The sequence below is a fragment of the Callithrix jacchus genome, chromosome 13, assembly GCF_049354715.1.
Source record: "Callithrix jacchus isolate 240 chromosome 13, calJac240_pri, whole genome shotgun sequence".
NCBI classification, from domain to species: Eukaryota; Metazoa; Chordata; class Mammalia; order Primates; family Cebidae; genus Callithrix; species Callithrix jacchus.
This window is the reverse complement of record NC_133514.1, coordinates 15,205,982-15,225,642: the sequence shown is the minus strand read 5'-3', so window position 1 is coordinate 15,225,642 and position 19,661 is coordinate 15,205,982. Positions and strand designations below refer to the sequence as shown.

The window sequence follows — 19,661 nt, the reverse complement described above, 5'->3', positions numbered from 1 at the left end:
GGTTCAAGTGACCCTCCCACCTCAGCCTCCTGAATAGCTGGGACTGCAGGAGTACACCACTGTGCCTGGCTAATTTTTTTGTAATTTTAGTAGAGAAAGGGTTTCACCACATTGACCAGGCTGGTCTTGAACTTCTGACCTCAAGTGATCCACCTGCCTTATCCTCCCAAAGGGTTGGTATTGCAGGCGTGAGCCAGTGTGCCTGGCCCATGATTTATTCTTGATCATATGGAGCATATTTACAAAAGCTGTTTTTGGTCTGTGGCTGCTAGGACCTTAATTCTATCATTTTCATCGCTTCTGGTTCTGTTTACACTGGTTTATTTTTCTTCTGATTATGGGTTGTATTTTCATGCTTGTTTATATTCCTGGCAATTTCAGATTGGAAACCAGGCAGTGTGAATTTACATCGTAAAGTGTTGGATTTTGTTCTAGCACATAGTTAAGATACTTGGGATAGATTTGATCATTTCCAAGTATCAAATGTTTGTTTTAAAACTTTCTTAGGACAAGTTTAGTCTTTAGTGTTGATTTAGCCTGATTATACCAAGGTGTCACCCTCCTGAGAACTCTACCTCTTGGTGGGGGTTTCTCTCCTCTGGCTGGTGGGGACCGTAATTTTTCAGAGCCCTCATATGTCGCTTCGTATATGTCCAGATCAGTATTCAGCCACATTCTAAGTGAGCCACTCATAGATACATTTTTTGGGGGCGCTCTGCTTTATTTTGCAGCTGCTTTAATTTTCTGGTCTCTGGATTCTTTGTAACTCCAGTCAGTAAGCAAGAGCTGCTAAAGGGATCACGTTCTTTTCTTTCTTTAAGAGTTAACAGTTCTCTAACCCACATTGTCCATTGTCTGCAAAACAGTTGTTTTATATATTCTTTTCAGTTTTCTAGTCTTTCACAGTAGGACAATAAATTCAGATTATCTTCTTCGTGGTCAGAAATGATATTCGTGCCATTTAATTTTTTTTGTCTTTTACTTTAACCTTTTGAAAGTAGTAGTAGTAAAAATTACACATTTTTATTGGGTACTTTTTCTGAATACCTTTGTTTATATAGTCTTAGTGTTCTTTGTTAATCTTTGTCTTTTTACTGAAATATATTAAAAAGTAGAGGAGACCAATTACCTGGTAGAGCTTTTGGGGGAAGTCAAATGTAATTTGTAGAAAGATAAGATTTATTATAGCCAACTTGATAAGAGCTTTTTCTTCCAGGTATGAACATTTAATTTTGTATTAGAATACTACACTGGCAGCCCTGTTTGTTTGCAGATACTTGCTCATTACACAAATGCAGCCCTTTGTGACAGTAATTGGAATGCAGATTTTTAAGAAATAGTGGTTACTCCTAGAATTTTTGTGAACCTCATGGTTATCTTAAGATTGATGCTATTTTGTGTTGCATGAAATAGATAGATCTGGATTTTCAGAGTTGTTTATTTGCTACAGCAATGTTTAGAATGTTTTATTAGTTTTAACCTTTTAAATTGTTACTATTTCACTGTAAAGCCTAATTACATTGAGGGAAATAACAGAATCGGGTTTGTCAGCATCTAAGGAATGGAACCTAGGTCAGCTGTTTAAAGTGGCGCTTTCAGGAATCTGTAAATCAGATGGTTAAAAAGAACAGGCTAGGCACAGTGGTTCACATCTGTAATCCTAACACTGGAAGGCAGAGTTGGGAGAATCACGTGAGGCCAGGAGGTCAAGAGCAGCCTGGCCAACATAGTGAAACCCTGTCTCTACTAAAAAATTGGCTGGGTGTAGTAATGCACACCTATACCCCCAACTAGTCGGGAGGCTGAGGCATGGAGAATTGCTTCAGCCGGGGAGCCAGAGGTTGCAGTGAGCTGAGATTATGCCACTGCACTCCAGCCTGAGTGACAGAGCAAGACTCTTGTCTGGGAAAAAAAAAAAAAAGATAGAAATTGATACCAAAATATCTTTTAAAAAGGGAAAAAAATACTTAAGCAATTCCTCTCAGTTGTTTCCTCCCCTCCTTTATTTTTATTTTGTGAAAACAGGGCATTTGCCTGGTCAACATGGTGGAACCCCGTCTCTACTAAAAACAGAAAAATTAGCTGGGCGTGGTGGTGGATGTCTGTAATCCAAGCTATTCGGGAGGCCGAGGCAGGAGAATCTCTTAAATCCAGGAGGTGGAAGTTGCTGTGAGCCAAGATCATGCCACTGCACTCCAGCCTGGGCAACAGAGCAAGACTCCATTTCAAAAAAGGGGGGAGGTGCGTTTACATATTGAGTTGGTCTTTATGTCTTGTTGTTGTTTATTTTGCCTCAGGATACTCCTTTGGTTTTTCTTAAACGTTTACTGAATCCTCCTTTACTGATTAAGGCTTCATCTGTAGGGATTGCAATGCTTTCTCTTATCAGCCACGTTAGGCCACACGAATTTAGAATGTGTGTCACCCAGTGCCTTGAATGTAGCAGATGCCAAATAAATATTTAAAAGTTTTGTTGTAGGGATAGGCAGTAACTGTGATGTGGTCATTAATAAGTAGTATAAAGTTGATATTTGGCTCTAAATATTTTACTGAACACAGACATTTTGACAGTGAAAAAGAGGCAATAAACTGAATACTTACACATTATCCGTTGTCCAGAGCTTATAGAATTCTGTGCTGCCACCTTATCTGTATGGTGCTAAATTTGAATCCTGGCTCTGACAGCTGATCACTGTGTGATTTTTCTCAGGCGGGTTGATCTCTCAGTGGTTTCTCTTTGCTTTTCTATATGTTGAAAATGATATGCATGTTATAAGGATTAAGAGCGAGAAAATGCCTACTTGGTGCAGTGTTTGGCACATTTTGGTTGTAACATCTGTACATGCTTTATGCTTTGACATTAGTTTGAAATTACTTTGTGTTATTTTAATGCCAGTTATAAAGCTAATATAGATAAAATTAATAAAGATAAAAATTTATATATTATAATATATTATAAAATTTATATTATAATATAAATTCAGTTGTAAGATGAAGCAGTTTCAGATTTTCTGCAAAGGACCAGATAGTAAATATTTTCAGTCCGTGCCATCTATTCAACTTATAGGCATGGCTGTGTTCCAATAAAGCATTATTTATAAAAACAGGTGGTGGGCCACAGTTTCCCAACTTTGTATTTCTTTCTTTCTTTCTTTCTTTTTTTTTTTTTTTTTTTTTTGGTTGCTGTTTTTATTTGGCACCTTTGACCCAATGTTATCTTATCTATTGAGTATTTCAAATATCTTCAGCTTTATTAAAAATTATATAGGTGGCCACATGCGGTGGCTCATGCCTATAATCACAGCACTTGGGGAGGCTGAGGTGGGCAAATCACCTGAGGTCAGGAGTTTGTGGCCACCCTGGCCAACATGGCAAAACTCTGTCTTTAGTAAAAACATAAAAATTAGCCAGGCATGGCGGCGGGTGCCCGTAATCTCAGCTACTCAGAAGGCTGAGGCAGGAGAATTGATTGAATCCAAGAGTCAGACGATGTAGGTAGTAAGCCTTGATCACGCCACTGCACTCCAGCCTGGGGTGACACAGCTAGACTCTGCCTCAAAAAACCAAAACAAAATTATATAGGTAATACAGTTATAACCCTCTTTGCACTAATTTTGATTAGTTTCTTTCAAGTCATTTATTTGAGACATAGTCCTCAAATGGAATTATGAAACCAAAGAGTAACTTCACAAAGTGCCTCATAAAAGAAGAGCTGAGGTATTTAAAGAATGCCAAGAGTAGTAATAATTTAGTCATTTGATGGATAGTGATTATTAATTACACCCATTTATATATACAATTTATGAATTTCCCCTTGCTGATTTTTATCCTGAGAGTTACATTTTTGAACCTTTGGCTGTCTGTGTCCTATTCTGTTTATTATAGTAAACAAGAAACAGAAGATAGGTGACAAGAAAGAGACAGCCTTATGAAGTAAAAATGGGCCAATGACACTGTTGTCATCCCCACTACCAACTCCTCGTCCACTCACAAAAGAAAGCAATTATTTCACCTTATAAGAGTGAAACCTGCCTGGGTGCTGACAGTTTAGAAAGAGCGGGTGGGAAGAGTTAAGAGTTTCATTCTGTTTAATAAATTATAAATCCCTTGCTTTGTATTAATAGTATGTAAATAAAATTTGAGAACATTGCAGTACTTTTTTAACAAAAGATTCTATTATGCCTTTTAAATACTGTATTTATGGTGAACAATTTGGAAATCAGTATTTTTCTAAAATTGCTGGGTTGACTTAAAGGTTGGTAGGGGAGTGGACTCGTTCTGAAAGGAGGTCGTCCCTTTTGATTAACTATATTAGAATGTTCCTTTTAAGATTAGTACAGACATATTTCATTGTAAAATAATGTTATTGGTCATAGGACAGATTCTTTTCCTTTTAAAGAAGTTGTTCTTTGGCATTTTGGTGGTGGTTTGTGAGGATATAACTCAGCTGATGTGCTATACTAAGCCATACATAAATTTGGTGGGATAGCTCTGACAGTGATGTCAGTTTATGCTTTTAAAAAACATGATAGTTATTCTGATATCAAGAGTGGAGCATTTCCAAGTATTCATAGCTTTCATTAATTGTTTTAAAACTAGTATCCAAGGAATCTAAATTTTCATGGCACATTTATATTTTCAGCCTGCTCCTCTGGGGGCAATTTGTATTTGTATAAAACAGTTGTGTCCCTCACCTAGAGTGCATTGTTTAAAGGTGCAGAATTCTCTTAGTTCCAGCGTTCTTGTGTTTGCCATGAAAGTCAGTATCCACTCCGTAATGTTTTAGACCTATGCTGTCCAGTCTGGTAGCCACTAGCTACGTATGGGTATCAGAACATGAGAAGAATATTTTCTAGGGTAGATTATTTTCTGCAAACCTGGATACCAGTATTTGTCCAGCCTTGTTTGGGTATAGCATAAAATTGTGTCCTTGTTTTCAGGACTGTGCTTCCTCACTTGTTGCATGCCCTGGCATTCCTAAAAAGCAGTGATATTTGTATGGCACACTAGGATACACAGTGTGGAGGGTGCTTATAACTAGAGCTTACAGATGGGGGTGCTGTGCAGCACCAGACAAGCCCGTGCTTCATTCTTGGCACGGCAGTATGCAGTGGCACATACAGTACAAAGCTGCTTCAGAGTGCTTTCCATAATTCATTCCTGAATGCTTTTCTTGGTCTATGAGCGGAATTTGAATTCATTCTCCCTTATTATTCATCATTTTAATATGTCATATTCCCAGTGTTGTGAGACCTTGGCATTTCACAACTTAGAAAACTTTTAAAGAATCACCCATAAACTTAGAGATTTAGTGAGTAATTGTGTAGATGGTCTTTCTTCTCTCTTGTTTTAGGGAGAAAGGAGGACGAAGGAACACCATGACATAGTGATACATTTAAATTCTGTTTTACAAACCAGGAAAATAGTTTTCCTACTAGAAATATGGTTACATTAAATGAATGTGGTATAAAAATCTCAACAAGGAGATCCCGAATCAGCCCGTCTACCTCCCCCAAATGAAATTTTCCTACACTGTTCAGATGAACAGTGACTTAGTTGGCTGTTTCTAAAACTTTCTGTTTATTGGCTTTTGGCAAGATATATAGTAACAAACGCCAGTGTCTTAAGAAAATCTATAAATTGGTAATCCATTCACCCAATATTTATCTCCATCAAGGATTTTACAGTGAGTTGATTTCATGGTGTAAATCTTTGGTTCTTGTCCTTTCCTGATGTCCAGCCACTTGCTATTTGGGCCAGTTTTTTCTAGGATTCCTCAGCCTACACCTGGGTGCCTCTTAGAATTCTTTATCTGTGCTACAAAACTAGGTACCATATCACTTTACTCTAAATATTTCATTATAAAATAATTGCTCCTGCCATAAGAAGTGATACAATATTGGAGCAAATGTCTTGTTTCTGTTGGATCTTGCAATAAAGTCTTTTTCTTGTCCCTACACACCTCTCACTTTGCTCCTCCATTCACATGTTCAGTGATTACATTTATAACCAGTTGTGTGACTCCCCTGTCTTCAGTTTGGAAGATTGTACCTACTGCTTTATCTCTTGATTCTTGTTCTGTCTTCTCATAATAAAATAGATATGGACTGGGTGTTGTGGTTTGTGCCTGTTCAAGGCAGGAGGATTGCTTGACTCCCAAGAGTTTGAGGCCAGTGTGGGCAACATAGCAACACCCCGTCTGTACAGAAATAAAAAATAAAAAAAGTTAGCCAGCCATGGTTGTAGAATCCGTGTGTCATGACTGGTTCTAGTGGCCCTGCGGTGTAGGGAGCAGTAGGAGCTGTGTGCATTGAAGACACATAGCGCAAAGCATTTCTGGTATGAAAAATTGCGATCTATTTGCAAACATTTGCTTGAAGCTATGATTTGAATTTATGATGTAAAATTCCATCTGAAAGTATTTTTACGTTTAAAATTCCCTCCCCCCATGTTAGTAATATGTGCGTTTATTATAGGTGATTATTTGTGTTTACATAAACAAGCTTATCAAATGTATATGAGTAAATATCAAGGTAATGTTTAAGGGTACTGTCATAGATGTTTCACAAATTGTTGATTTCCTTGTATTCACAAATTTAGTGAAATATTAATAAACTAGTATTTGTTGTATTCTCTGTTAAAATAGTTTCATACTGGTTTATTCTGAGGAGAATTTTTGTTAGTGGATCAAAATATTTATGAAAGAACTTTAGATGCACGTTACTTCTGATGGGTGGTTGATGGACTTCAGAGATATACTTCATAGACTTGGAATGTTTAGGAAGAACATGCTAAGTTCTGACACTAGTGAGTTGGGAAAGAAAAACTAATGTCTTTTTTTGTTTTGTCTTAATTATACAGCAGATATAATTTCTACAGTAGAATTTAATCATTCTGGAGAATTACTAGCAACAGGAGATAAGGGTGGTAGAGTCGTCATCTTTCAACAGGAGCAGGAGGTAAGTGTTTAAAGTTTAATATATAAATTTCAGTTTGATCTTGGGACTAGAGCTTGTGTTGCACTGGAGAATCTCATCAGAGGATGTTGGAATTTTTAAGGAAATGTGTTATTGAATACAATGTCCAATATATAGACAGCTCTGGTTCTCTTAGCTTTGTATGTGTGCATGTGTGTACATGTGCGTTATGTTGTTTTGGTTTAAAAAATAACACTAATTGTAAAAATATTTGATTAGAGAAGGGGGTAGAAAGTGGTGGAATAATCCAAGATTTTAACGGTTTTGAAGCCTTGGCCCTTCGTTATAATTTTTCTCTTAAAAACTCCGTAAAGCAAAGTTGCTTTGACTTCTTCTCAATGCTTGGTTTGCTTTGTACAATTGAGGGGTGAGAGGCTAGTTTAAAGAAAAAACAGCTCAATTATTTTTATGTCATTTCATACTAATATTGTTACAGTGATTCAGATATAAAGGTTTAAATGACGATTGCATGTACATGCATGTAAAGTAACTTAAAAGTGCAGTGCTGGCTTTTTGAAGAAAGAGAAGCAGAATCTGTAATTAAAGTGGGCTTTTGTTTTGTTTTTCTTACGACTTAGGCACACTTAATTGACCAGATTTCTCACTGAAAATTTTTTTGCTAAACAAAATTTGTTACACTCGTTTTTTTCTTATTCATTCTCTCCTTCCATTGGTAGATCAGAGTTTAACCATTAAAATCAGTTGTTTTGAAACATTCTGCCCCTATTTATAATATATTAAAAAAGAGTTTAAAGTAATGTGGATAAATTGCAGGGTTTTACCTGTCTAAATCATAACACAGAGTTAGGTTTTAAAGGATTGTGAAATTCCTTAAATAAGCAAAGAATCTAGTAATAATACTACTACTTTGCACTTCTATAGCGCCTTTGACCTGAGGATCTCAAAGTGCTTTACAAACACTAATGAATTAATCCTCACAACACCCCAGTGAGGTAGGTAATTTAATTTTAAAAGAAATGATTAATAGTGTCTGATTAGAAGATGCACAAGCACTAAATATGTCTCCTTTTATTTATTTTTTGTCGGAAGAAAATATGAAAATAACACTCAAGCTTTGCTTGACAAAGAATGGTCTCGTGGGAAGGGGGGCTAAATCAGTTTTCCATTTTTAAGTAGCCAAAAACTTGATCATGTGAATCTTGACATACTTAGAGTTGACATGGAACCTTACAGATCCTTGTAATTTCCCTTTATTTACTAGTGGGAAAGTCAGTAGATCACTTTATTACTTACTGGCAGAACTAACAAGCAGAAACCAGAACTTCTGACATGTTGTTTTTCAGTGTTTGCTGTTTTTCATGCTAGATAACCAAAATGTGAATGTTTTTATCCAGAGTTTAGAGCAGATCTTCCCATAGGTGTTCTCTGCCCTTCCTGAAAGTTAATGACTCTCTACAATTTACTTTTATTATAAAGTGTTTGAGAAGAACTTGTAAAAATTGATTTTGCCCTAGACTTAACATTCTGAGGGTTTCAGAAAGTCTTCATTTTTAATGAGGGCATTGTCTCATTGTCAATTCTAAAATACAAGTTTGACCATTAAAAGCTAATTTGGAAATACTTTACCTGAGAATGAAGCCATTTTCATCTTCTGTGGTGGTTTATTAATTATCCAACTCAAAATCAGGTGTGGAAAAAATGGCTGAAAATTTTTTTTAATTGGGAGAAATGTTTGCTTTATGGGTTAGTAATGTAATCAGAGGGTTAGTATTTAGTATTTTTCTAAAGGCTGTTAGTAATACATGAATTTGGAATTAAAGGTCTAACATGTAGTTACTGAAATTGCTCAAACGTTTTACTTGTATTAGAAAATGTGACAACATTATTATAAAGAGTAATCATTTCCCAGCATTCTTTTCTGAAATCCCACTGAAGATTCTAAAGCGCTAGTATTTTAAATACATACTCTTGTAAGAGATAAGCAGAATAACTTTTTGAGAGGGGTCATTGATAGGAAAAGTAGGACTTCCTTTCCATGCGTCTCATTCTTCTTAACCATACTTAAGAATTCAAGACAGAGAGTTTGGTAGAAACTCAGATTAGTAACATGTCTTTTGAGAATTACTTAGTTGTGTAAATATCAGTATGTTTTTAAGTGATAGATTAAGTAAAGAGATGATGATGATTGACTCTTTACTCCTGAAATTTGATCTTCTTACTATTAATTTGGTGTATTTTGCCTCCTTAATTTTCTACATTTTAAAGCCCTGTCTTATATCAGAGCTTCTAATGTAATACTGTCTTCAAGATCTTGTCATTGATCATAAATATGTGTACTTTAGAACCTTAGAGGCACCATTGTTTCAGTACCTAATGTAAGTGAATGAGATTTTATGAATTCACATCTATATATCTGTAAGATAGTGTTACAATTTGAAAAGTGAAAAGAAATCATCTTTTCCTAATTTGTAGATAAAATCCCAGAAAAAAATATTTAACAAGGTTCTATTGCTTCATTTAGTAGCAAAACTCAGATTAGGATACGGGTCTCCGATTTTCAGTTTAGCTATTATATCTTCATTCCAGAGTACACTGGTACCTTATGTTTCTTAGACTTTGGTAACGGTGCTAGCCTTGTTCGCAGAGTATACTGGCATTTGATCTATTGTGGCTTTATTCTCTGACCTAGTGGCAGGGTTCTTTCCTAAATTTGTCTTAACTGGAGACCAGAATATCTCCACCCACTCATTTTTATTGTCTTTACTTGGAAGAAGAAAAGATCATATAACAGCAACAGAGAACTTGGCACATCAGACTTTGACATCTGTAATCCCTCGTGTCTCCCTCATTTATTTTACCCTTCAGAAGTAGTGAGTCTCCTTTCTGTGATCCTGGCTGGTATCTGTGTCCTCTTGCTGCCTGTCCATTTATTCCCCAGTCATAACATAAAGAAACTGAGTAGTCATTCAGAGGCTCTTCATTTGGTTTGAGTATATTTCACACTGATAATTGTTTAATATTTTTAGCTGTCATTTAATAGCATTTTTATAACTAGCGTATTTGTATAGGTGTTCTGCTACACAGAATCTCTGTTGTAGAATCAGCACACCTAAAGTAATGAGGCACAAAAGTAAAGTGATTTCTCTGATGTAATCACAGCCAATCACGTGGTCAGTAACAGCCCCAAATTCTGATAACGAATCCAGTATTCTTTATAGCGTGGCCAGCTGTAAGTGACCCTTGTTATTGTTACAGCTTCTAATAGCTTATGACAGCAAAGTAAATGCTAGGGTGTACTCTTTTTGTTAATGAAAATATTAATACAGGGTTTTGAGCAGAAGAGTCCAATCAGCTGTTAAAGTGGATGGTGATGTTTTCTTGTTTTTAGGGATTTTTATTGTTTCTATGGGTGCTCAAATCAGGTGATCCGCAGTTGTCAAAATAGCTGGTTTCTTACTGACATTAGGTTGCTCAGATCAGTTCCTCTGTGACTTTGTGCTATACCCTGTAACGTAGTGTGGGTACATGGTGGGTTTAAAGGACAGTTAAGGTGTAAGGTGACAAGGGAGGTTGTACCTCTTTCCACTTCTTTTTATAAAATCTTTCTAGATTGGTATGGGGCCTTTTGATTTATTCTCTAGAGCTGCTGGTAACTTTCTTGGATTTCATTCCTTCTGGCTTTTTTTATTCTTGATGTGGTATTCCCGAAACTCTTTAACCGGATACAGAAGAAGCCGTAAAAAGCATGCTTTTCACAAAAGATGGGTAGTATTGTTAATATGATAGTATTCTCTTTCTAAATTATATGGGGCTCAAAATCAACAAGTTTAACAGAATTTAATATAATTTATACAAAGGGATTGCCTTAGTATGTTGTTTATTTAATTGAAGAAACATAATTTGCTGTTTTTGATAAGGTGGCAGCATTTACTTGACCTGCTGCTTACTGTGTGCCAATCAGATGTAGGCTGTACAGCCGGAAGAAAATACGGCGGAGAGTCTTGATACCTAAGGATTCATGTGGAAGAAGATACTCGTTTATTTTGTTTACAGAAGTAAATACACATGAGCTGGATGCTTATTTGTAAGGAATGCAACAAGAAGAATGCATGAGAAGCTAAAAAGTAAAAATGCCCTTAGAGTTTTTTTCCAAATCAGAGTTTCTATCTGTAAAAGTTCTTTTTCCCTAGCTGTCAGGTTTTAACTGTTTTTATTTTTTATAAAGTGTAAATTAAACAGTCTTTAGTTTTCGGAGTATAAGATGTTTGCGTGTATTTAAAATGCAGATTTCTGGGTTGGGTGCTGTGGCTGAAGAGCCTGTAATCCCAGTACTTTGGGAGGCTGAGATGGGTGGATCGCTTGAGGCCAGGCTGGCCAATATGGTGGAAACCCTGTCTCTAATAAAAGTACAAAAATTAGCTGAGCGTGGTGGTACATGCCTATAATTCTAGCTATGTAGCTGAAGCATGAGAATTGCTTGAACCCAGTAGGCAGAGTTGCAGTGAGCTGCGATGGTCCCCTTGCACTCCAGACTAGGGGACAGAGTAAGACTCTGTCTTAAAAAATAACAATAATAAAATTTTAAAATGCAGATTTCTATCCTGCTCCTCAAGATTACTGAATCAGAGTACGCATGTGTGTGGTGCATTCATAGAATGTAAGAACTAAAATGTGTAGGGTTTTGTAGGGGTTCTTAACTTTTTTTGCTCCGTGGATTCCTTTGATAGTCTGGCAAATCCTATTGATTTCTCAGAATGTTGGGTTTTTGTTTGTTTGTTTGTTTTGGGAGATGGTGTCTCTGTCGCCCAGACTGGAGTGCAGTGGCATGACCTCGGTTCACTGCAGCTTCTGCCTCCCAGGTTCAAGCAATTCTCCTTCCTCAGCCTCCTGACTAGCTGGGACTATAGGCACATGCCACCACACCCAGCTAATTTCTGTGTTTTTAGTAGAGACGGGGTTTTACCATGTTGGCAAGAATGGTCTTCATTCATCTCCTGACCTCGTGATCTGCCTGCCTCGGCCTCCCAAAGTGCTGGGATTGCAGGCATGAGCCACTGTGCCAGGCCAGAATGTTTTAATTACATAAAATATTTAAAATTCTGAAGGTTGAAATATTTTACCAAAATACTCATAATTGAGTAATGTGTTTTAAGTGGATAACAACTGGATTATGATATTAAAATGTCATTTCTTTGTGACAAAGTCACAAGAATTGCGAAGACTGTGTGCAGTTTGTTACCTGTGCCCGTAGTCAAAAGAAATGCTGAAATCTAGCTGGAGGTTAGTGAAAATAAATGTGTACATTTTCTCCCGATCCAGTTTTATAAAATCCCTGGGTTCGATCAGTGGACTCTTGTGGGTTGGAAGATCCATGAGCCCTCAATTTGTAACCCCTGGTAGTGCAGTCTCTTTTTGCCAGCTGGGGGCCCAGGTACCAGATTACCCATCCAAAGCCATATGGTTATAATTAAGTAATTTCCTGCTGCAGAACACACACATCCTGATTTCCACCCCATGGCTTTGCCCACTCTGACCTGGATTATAGTAGCAGCAGTTTATGTGCCAGGCCCTCTGCCAAGATCCCTAAATCTTAATCTCCACAGCAAAATAACAAAGATGTGTGTATGATTACTATATCTTGATGTATTAAACATTTATAAATAAAGTGAGACTTAGGATAAGTAACATTTCCATGATCATGCTGCTAGGTAAGTGGGTAAAAGCTAATTCTGTATAAATTTAGATGTGTATTCACAATGCTGGCTGTTGACTTTAAAATGAAAAAAACTTTAATCATGTTTGATGTAATGACACTAGTTAAAAATCACACAGGAAAATCAGTCTCATTACTTTATACCTAATGAGGGAAGTACGTGATCCTTAGACTTTTTCCCATGAGCTATTAATGAGTGATCTCTTTTCTGTCGTGTTGTTAGAAGGGAAAATGGACTGAGAGTTGAACAGCCTTGGTTCTAGTCCTGGTATTCACTCATGCATTTGCCCAGTCATCTCTTCCTGTTCAGCTTTCTAGTGTCCAGATTTCTGTCCAGCCTGCCATCAGATTCTTGTCAGATACCTGTTAATCTTTTGGGGCTCCTTAGGGTATTACATTTTCCAGAAGCAGAATATCATGTATTGTTTTTTAAGTATCTTTTAATGTTTAAAGTATCTGTTCAACAGGTACCTAATTTTACCTGTTGAGCAGAAATTTGAATTAACCATATTTCTGATACAGGTTGAGTATCCCTTTTCGGAAATGCTTGGAACCAGAATTGTTTCAAATTTCAGATGTTTTTGGATTTTGGAATATTCGCATGTACATAATAAGATATCTTGGGGGTGGGACCCAAGTCTAAACACACAATTCATTTGTTTCAAACACACCTTATACAAATGACCTGAAGGTAATTTTATACAACATTTTAAATAATTTCTGCATGAAACACAGTTTTGACTATGACCTATCACATGAGGCTAGGTGTAGAATTTTCCACTTGTGGTGTCATGTTGAGAGTAAAAAGTTTCTAATTGTGGAACATTTTGGATTTCAGATTTTTGGATTAGGTATGCTCAACCTGTTCCCAAGAAATTCTCCACCGAAAGCAACTCCAAATCTGTGAAATTAATAATGTAATTTTAAAATTTATTTACCTTTCCTTCTCCTTGCCATTCTCTCCCCAGTCTCACACATATGAAACATTTTGTTGTATTATTATTAATAATTTCTCCCTCTTAATTTTAAATCCATTGTGCACGATGTAGATAATTTAGTAAATATGAGTAAGTGGCGAAGAAAGGACATATAACCCCACCAAGCAAAGGTAAGAACTTTTGGTGTTTACCAAAGGCCTGACTTTCTGAAAGTCTGATTATAAATTTAGGATTGTATGATTTTTTTTTTTTCTCACATACTATATGGTGAATACCTTTTCATGTCATTAAATTTTCCTGTGTCACCATCTCTGTAATGACATAACATGTTAATTTGATCTGATCTCTATTGTTAGATTCCTAGATTGTTTATTTCTGTCTCTTTTTTCAAGGTCAGGAGGTGAGCTGCCCCCTTGCAGTTACTGCATTTTTCTCCCTTTCTAAAGAAATAAAAGTAGCAATTTGGTGACTGAAAATACGTTGTTTTTTTTTTTTTTTTTTGAGATGGAGTTTCGCTCTTGTTACCCAGGCTGGAGTGCAATGGCGTGATCTCAGCTCACCACAACCTCCGCCTTCTGGGTTCAGGCAATTCTCCTGCCTCAGCCTCCTGAGTAGCTGGGATTACAGGCACGCGCCACCGTGCCCAGCTAATTTTTTGTATTTTTAGTAGAGACGGGGTTTCACCATGTTGACCAGGATGGTCTCAATCTCTTGACCTCGTTATCCACCCGCCTCGGCCTCCCAAAGTGCTGGCATTACAGGCGTGAGCCACCGCGCCCGGCCCGAAAATACGTTATTTTATTGGATTTTGGTTTTACTTTACTCCTTAATACTTTCAAAAATTAAAGCACTTTGTTCTGTGCCCTCTTGTTTTGTTGGCATATTCACTGAATTTGGACAGGCCACATATTGTGAGAGGGCATCAGCTCTTTGTCTCGTGAGGCATTGTTTTTTTCAGCTTTGTTGATTGGCTGCCTTTAAATTTTATTTTACTTTTTGTTTTTCTGCCCATAGATTATTTAAACATTGTTTTGTTCCCTTTTAAATTTATTATTTAGTTAGACTTTATTATGCTTTGTGTTAAAGTGATCTTTTTCTCTTCCACCTTCCCTACCCATTCTCAGATTGCCAGACAGGTGGTGGTGGTGGTGGTTTATTATTATTGTTTTAAGACAGTCTTGCTCTGTCACCCTGGCTGGAGTGCAGTGGTGCAATTTCAGCTCACTGCAACCTCCGCCTCCTGAGTTCAAGTGAGCCTTATGCCTTAGTCTTCTGAATAGCTGGGATTAAAGGCATGCACTACCATCCTGGTTAAGTTTCGTATTTTTAGTAGAGACAGCGTTTTGCCATGCTGACCAGGCTGGTCTCAAACTCCTGGCCTCAAATTATCCACCCACCTCAGCCTCCCAAAGTGCTGTGTTTATAGGCATGAACCACTGCACCCAGCTGGTTATTACATTATTTTTTGAAATTTTTTCACGTGGATTTAAAATGCACATTTATTAGATCAGTCATCTGCAGAGTTGTGTCTAGACTTCACTGTAATTTAGCTTTTCAAAGTCTTGTTCAAGGATGATGAACTCTACTAGTCTTTCTGCTTTATTCCATCTTATGGTTGAAATCTGTAGATAGTTTTGAAATGTATCGAATTTGGGTTCTTTCTCAGTTTTCTCTCTATACCCTTTCAAAGTAAATACTTGATCAGAACAGATATTGTTACAGGTTTCTTAGTCTCTAGTTATTAAGAAAGATTTGACTTGTGCCTTTGCAAAGGGGACTATTCTAGTGAACTTCATCTATAGTCAATTTATTGGGGGTAGGGAGGACTTTATTATTAGGATGTTACCAGTGGAAAGGACATTGAAGACCATCTGTTCCTGTCTTATTTGTTATTTCTCCAACCGAGACACAGAGAAGAGTCTGAAATCAGGTGCCTCGAATGCCAGGGCCTCATGCATTTACCTGCATCGTGTTGTTTCTAAATGATAGAATTTGCATTGATTGGGCTTGATCCTTATTTGGAAGAGAAACTAATATTTGAACTTTACTCACTTACTGATTAAATTCCCAAAACTGTCCTGTCCTGAGAGAATAAATTGTATTTTAACACATGAATAAAACAGGATCCAGGGAATTGTTATATTTTATGAACTTCAAAGGGAAAGAGACAAAAGTAATAAAAAGAATCTTTTTTTTTCTTTCTTAAATCTATCACCAGGTAGGTGTCATCTGAATCTTCTGTCAGAGAGAAACCAATTCCTTAGGGGTCCAAGTTAGATTGACATTGCATTGTGAGAGATACAAGGTTGGAGAGCCTTGAGATCTGCCTCCATTCCTTGGTTGCTGATATCACTGGGGAAGAACGCTAGCGTCTGAGCAAGGCACAGTTGTCGCATGGGGTGTTAAGTGTGTGTCCACATGCTTGTACATGGAGGGTTTTTTTTTTCCCCATTCCTTTCAGTAATATGTAAAGTGTAGAATAAATAATAAGCATTCCTCCTGTGTAACTTTATCACTTAATCTGTAGCATGGTTTAAAACATATTCTAGCTGCTTTGATAATCTGAATGAAAGCCCATTAACAACGTTAGGTTTTAAAGCATGATATTGTATTTTATGCATTTCCTTTGAATGTTGACTGTCTTATAGGCAAAGAATAATGCTGCTTGGTTTGACTTTCTAATAGTTTGCAACCAGGTATCTCTCCCACTATATTGTTTTTTGAATAGGAAATTGTGACTGATATGCTTCCAAATTGTACTTAGTATATGATATATAATAGGCACTCAGTGAATGAGTATTAACTTACTGAATATAATTTAATAAGGCCTTGTAAAATCTTGAAATACTCCGGGACCATCATTATTGTTAGTTTAGAGAAAGTTTTGAGATTTCTTTTTTTGTTTTCTGCTTAGTTCATTGAATGACCTGTATTTTGCTTTATTCTAGAAAGTTCCCTGTGTTGATAGTAGTTATCAGATGTCATTTAATTTTGTTTTGTACCATTTCTGCCACTATCCCTGAATGGTGAATGGCCATTTCACCAGACACTGACTTTTAAAATACTTTTATACTACTATAAAATATAAAACAAATGATTGTCTACACCACGTAGATGAAAGAAACAGTAATAAACAGTAAGTGTTAGTAGTGTTCTAATTGGAGGCTAAAAAATTCATTTATTTTCTGTTATGTGAGATAAAAATATTTTCTAAAATTTTTAATTTTTTCTCACGGAGCAAAGTAAATATTTCCTGTTTTTTCAGAGTTTCATTTTTATTCATTTTCATAAATAAAAATATTTTCTAAAATTTTTAATGTTTTTTTCACAGAGCAAATACTTTCTACATTTTTGAAGTTTCATTTATATGAGATAAAAATAAAATATTTAATATTTTCTAAAATTTTTAAACTTTTTTTTATGGAGCAAATTGAATATTTCTTACATTTTTTGTACATTGAGCATTCCCAACCCAAAATCCAAAGTATTCCAAAATTGGAGACTTGCTGAGTGCTGATGTGATAACACAAGTGGAAAATTTCCCTGGCCTCATGTGATGGATCACAGTCAAAACTTTGTTTCATGCACAAAATTATTTAAAATGCTGTATAAAATTACCTTCCGGATATATGGATAAGGTATATCTGAAACAAACAACTGAATTTCTTGTTTAAACTTGGGTCCCCTCCCCAAAATGTATCTTATATATGTAAATATTCCAAAATATGGGAAAAAAATGTGAAGTCAGAAACATGTCTGGTCCCAAGCATCTTGGATAAGGGATACTCAGCCTGTAAAAACACAATGGAATTACTTATTTTAGAAGTAGCTGTTGCAAAATGTGAAATTCTTTCAGATTTTGCCCTTAACTCTTGACTGTGCTTAGTATGTTTATTGTAGACAATATGAAAAATGTGTATCGTTTCCACAAAGAATACAACTAAAATCATCTCATAATAGGAATAAAGATTTTGTGTGTGTGTGTGTGTGTGTGTGTGTGTGTGTATTGCTTTCTCAGGGACTTTTGTTTTACAGAATGAGAGACTCATGTTGTACATATCACTTTGTAATGTTTAGTTTTATGTACTGTCAGTGTTTTCTCAGGTTGAAATATTGCTCCCAGTCAGGGAGATGAAGAGACTGTTGGAACCATTGAGCAGAAGGGGGTGCTTGAATACCTGGGAAGAACATATTCCATCTTATAATTTAGGTGACAAGGTTCAATAAACTTGTGGCTTGTGGGATTAGCTTGTACTTCTACCAATAGTATGTGACTTTGTCTTTCTGTCACTAAAACAGTGATCATTATCACATTTTTTATTTTTTGGTCATTTAAGGGGAAATATTGCTTAGTTTTGGTGGGTGAGTGGATTTGTATGTATATATGTGTTTTGTTTTCTCGGGGATTTTTGTTTTACCGAATGAGACTCATGTTGTACCTATCACTTTGTAGTGTTTAGTTTTATCTACTGTCAGTGTTCTCTCAGGTTGAAATAGTGCTCCCCAGTTAGGGAGATGAAGAGACTGTTGGAACCATTGATTGGGCTACGTCTACCTTTTTGGCTCTTGAGAATATTGCTGTAAAGGACATGGATATACAAACACCTCTGAGGTCCCATTTTCAGTTCTTTTGGATAAAATCCAGAAGTGGGATTGCTGGATCATACAGTAGTTCTATTTTTAGCTTTTTTGTGGACTCTCCACATTGTTTTCCATAGTGGCTGTGTGGCATATATTTTAAAATATTTAAATAGACACAGAAAAGTACGTAAAACACTAGCAGATTATTACTTAGCAAACATTTAAGTCAAGAAATAGAACTTTCCACACTTCCAAAACCATTCTCTTTTCCCTTCCTCTCTTTTATAAGCCTGTCTTCTCACACTTATTTTGGCCTGTAGTTTTACAACTTTGAGTAAATGAAATCTACAGTTTATCCGTTAATGAGTAATGCTGCTATGAACATTCTCACTCATGTTTTTTGCTGCACACTCATGAATAGAATTATTGTGCCATAGGGTAGGCATTCACTGTTAGCAGACAGCACAGTAAAAAGTGGTTCTGCTAATTGTATTCTTGTGAACAGTATATAAATTTTATGGATGTTTTATATCTTTGCCAGTGCTGTATTTGTGTTGTATTATCAGTCTTTCAAAATTTAACACTTTGTGGGTATGATTAAGTTTATACTCATTTTCTCTTTTCTTTTTTCTTTTTCGAGATGAAGTCTTGCTTTGTCACTTAAGCTGGAGTGCAGTGGCACAATCTCAACTCACTGTAACCTCTGCCCCTCAGGTTCAAGCAGTTCTCCTGCCTCAGCCTCCAAATAGCTGGGATTACAGGCATACACCACTATGCCCAACTAATTTTTGTATTTTTAGTAGAGACAGCATTTCAACTTGTTAGCTAGGCTAGTCTTAAACTCCTGACCATAGGTGGTCCACCATACCCAGCCTTGTACTTACTTTTTTGATTCACATTGAGATTGTGTTGTTGTGTTGTTTAGAGATAGGTTGTTTCTGTGTTGCCCAAGCTGGGGTGTGCAGTGGTGCAATTACAGGTCACTGCAGCCTCAAACTACTGGATGCAAGTGATCCTCCCACTTCAGCCTCCACAGTAGCTGAGACTACAGGCATGCATCGCCACACTTGACTAATTTTTTTTTCTTTTGGTAGAGATGGTCTCACTCTGTTGCTGATCTTGAACTCCTGGCCCCAAGCTGTCCTCTGCCTTGGCCTCCCAGAGTGTTGGATTACAGGAGTGATCCATCACCCCTGGCCACAGCTTCTTTTTATATGTTTATTGACTGGATACTTTCTTTTGGAAGTGACTTTAGAAATCTCTTATAATTTTCTACTGGGTTGTACATCATTTTTCTTACTGATTTGTAGACTTTCTTTACACTTTCTGCAGATGAACTCTTACTCCGTTACATTTGTTGGAGGAGCCAGAGGCAGGGGCTCACGCCTGTAATCCTAGCACTTCGGGAGGCTGAATTGGAAGGATCACTTGAGCCCAGGAAATTGAGACCAGCCTGGGCAATATAGCAAGACCCCATCTGTTGAAAAAAAA

At 36.6% G+C, this 19,661-nt stretch overlaps 1 protein-coding gene across 4 annotated transcripts in view; it reads left to right on the top strand.

The window, feature by feature from the left end:
* The window catches only part of PPP2R2A (protein phosphatase 2 regulatory subunit Balpha), a 74,577-nt gene that overhangs the window by 36,051 nt on the left and 18,865 nt on the right, over positions 1 to 19,661 (top strand). For 3 of the 4 annotated variants that reach the window (XM_002756823.7, XM_078347207.1, XM_078347208.1), the window contains one exon: positions 6,862 to 6,959. In XM_002756823.7, the coding sequence (XP_002756869.1) occupies positions 6,862 to 6,959 (98 nt within the window). The remainder of the gene's footprint in view (positions 1 to 6,861; positions 6,960 to 19,661) is intronic. The other variant, XM_035269972.3, reaches the window with a different exon arrangement.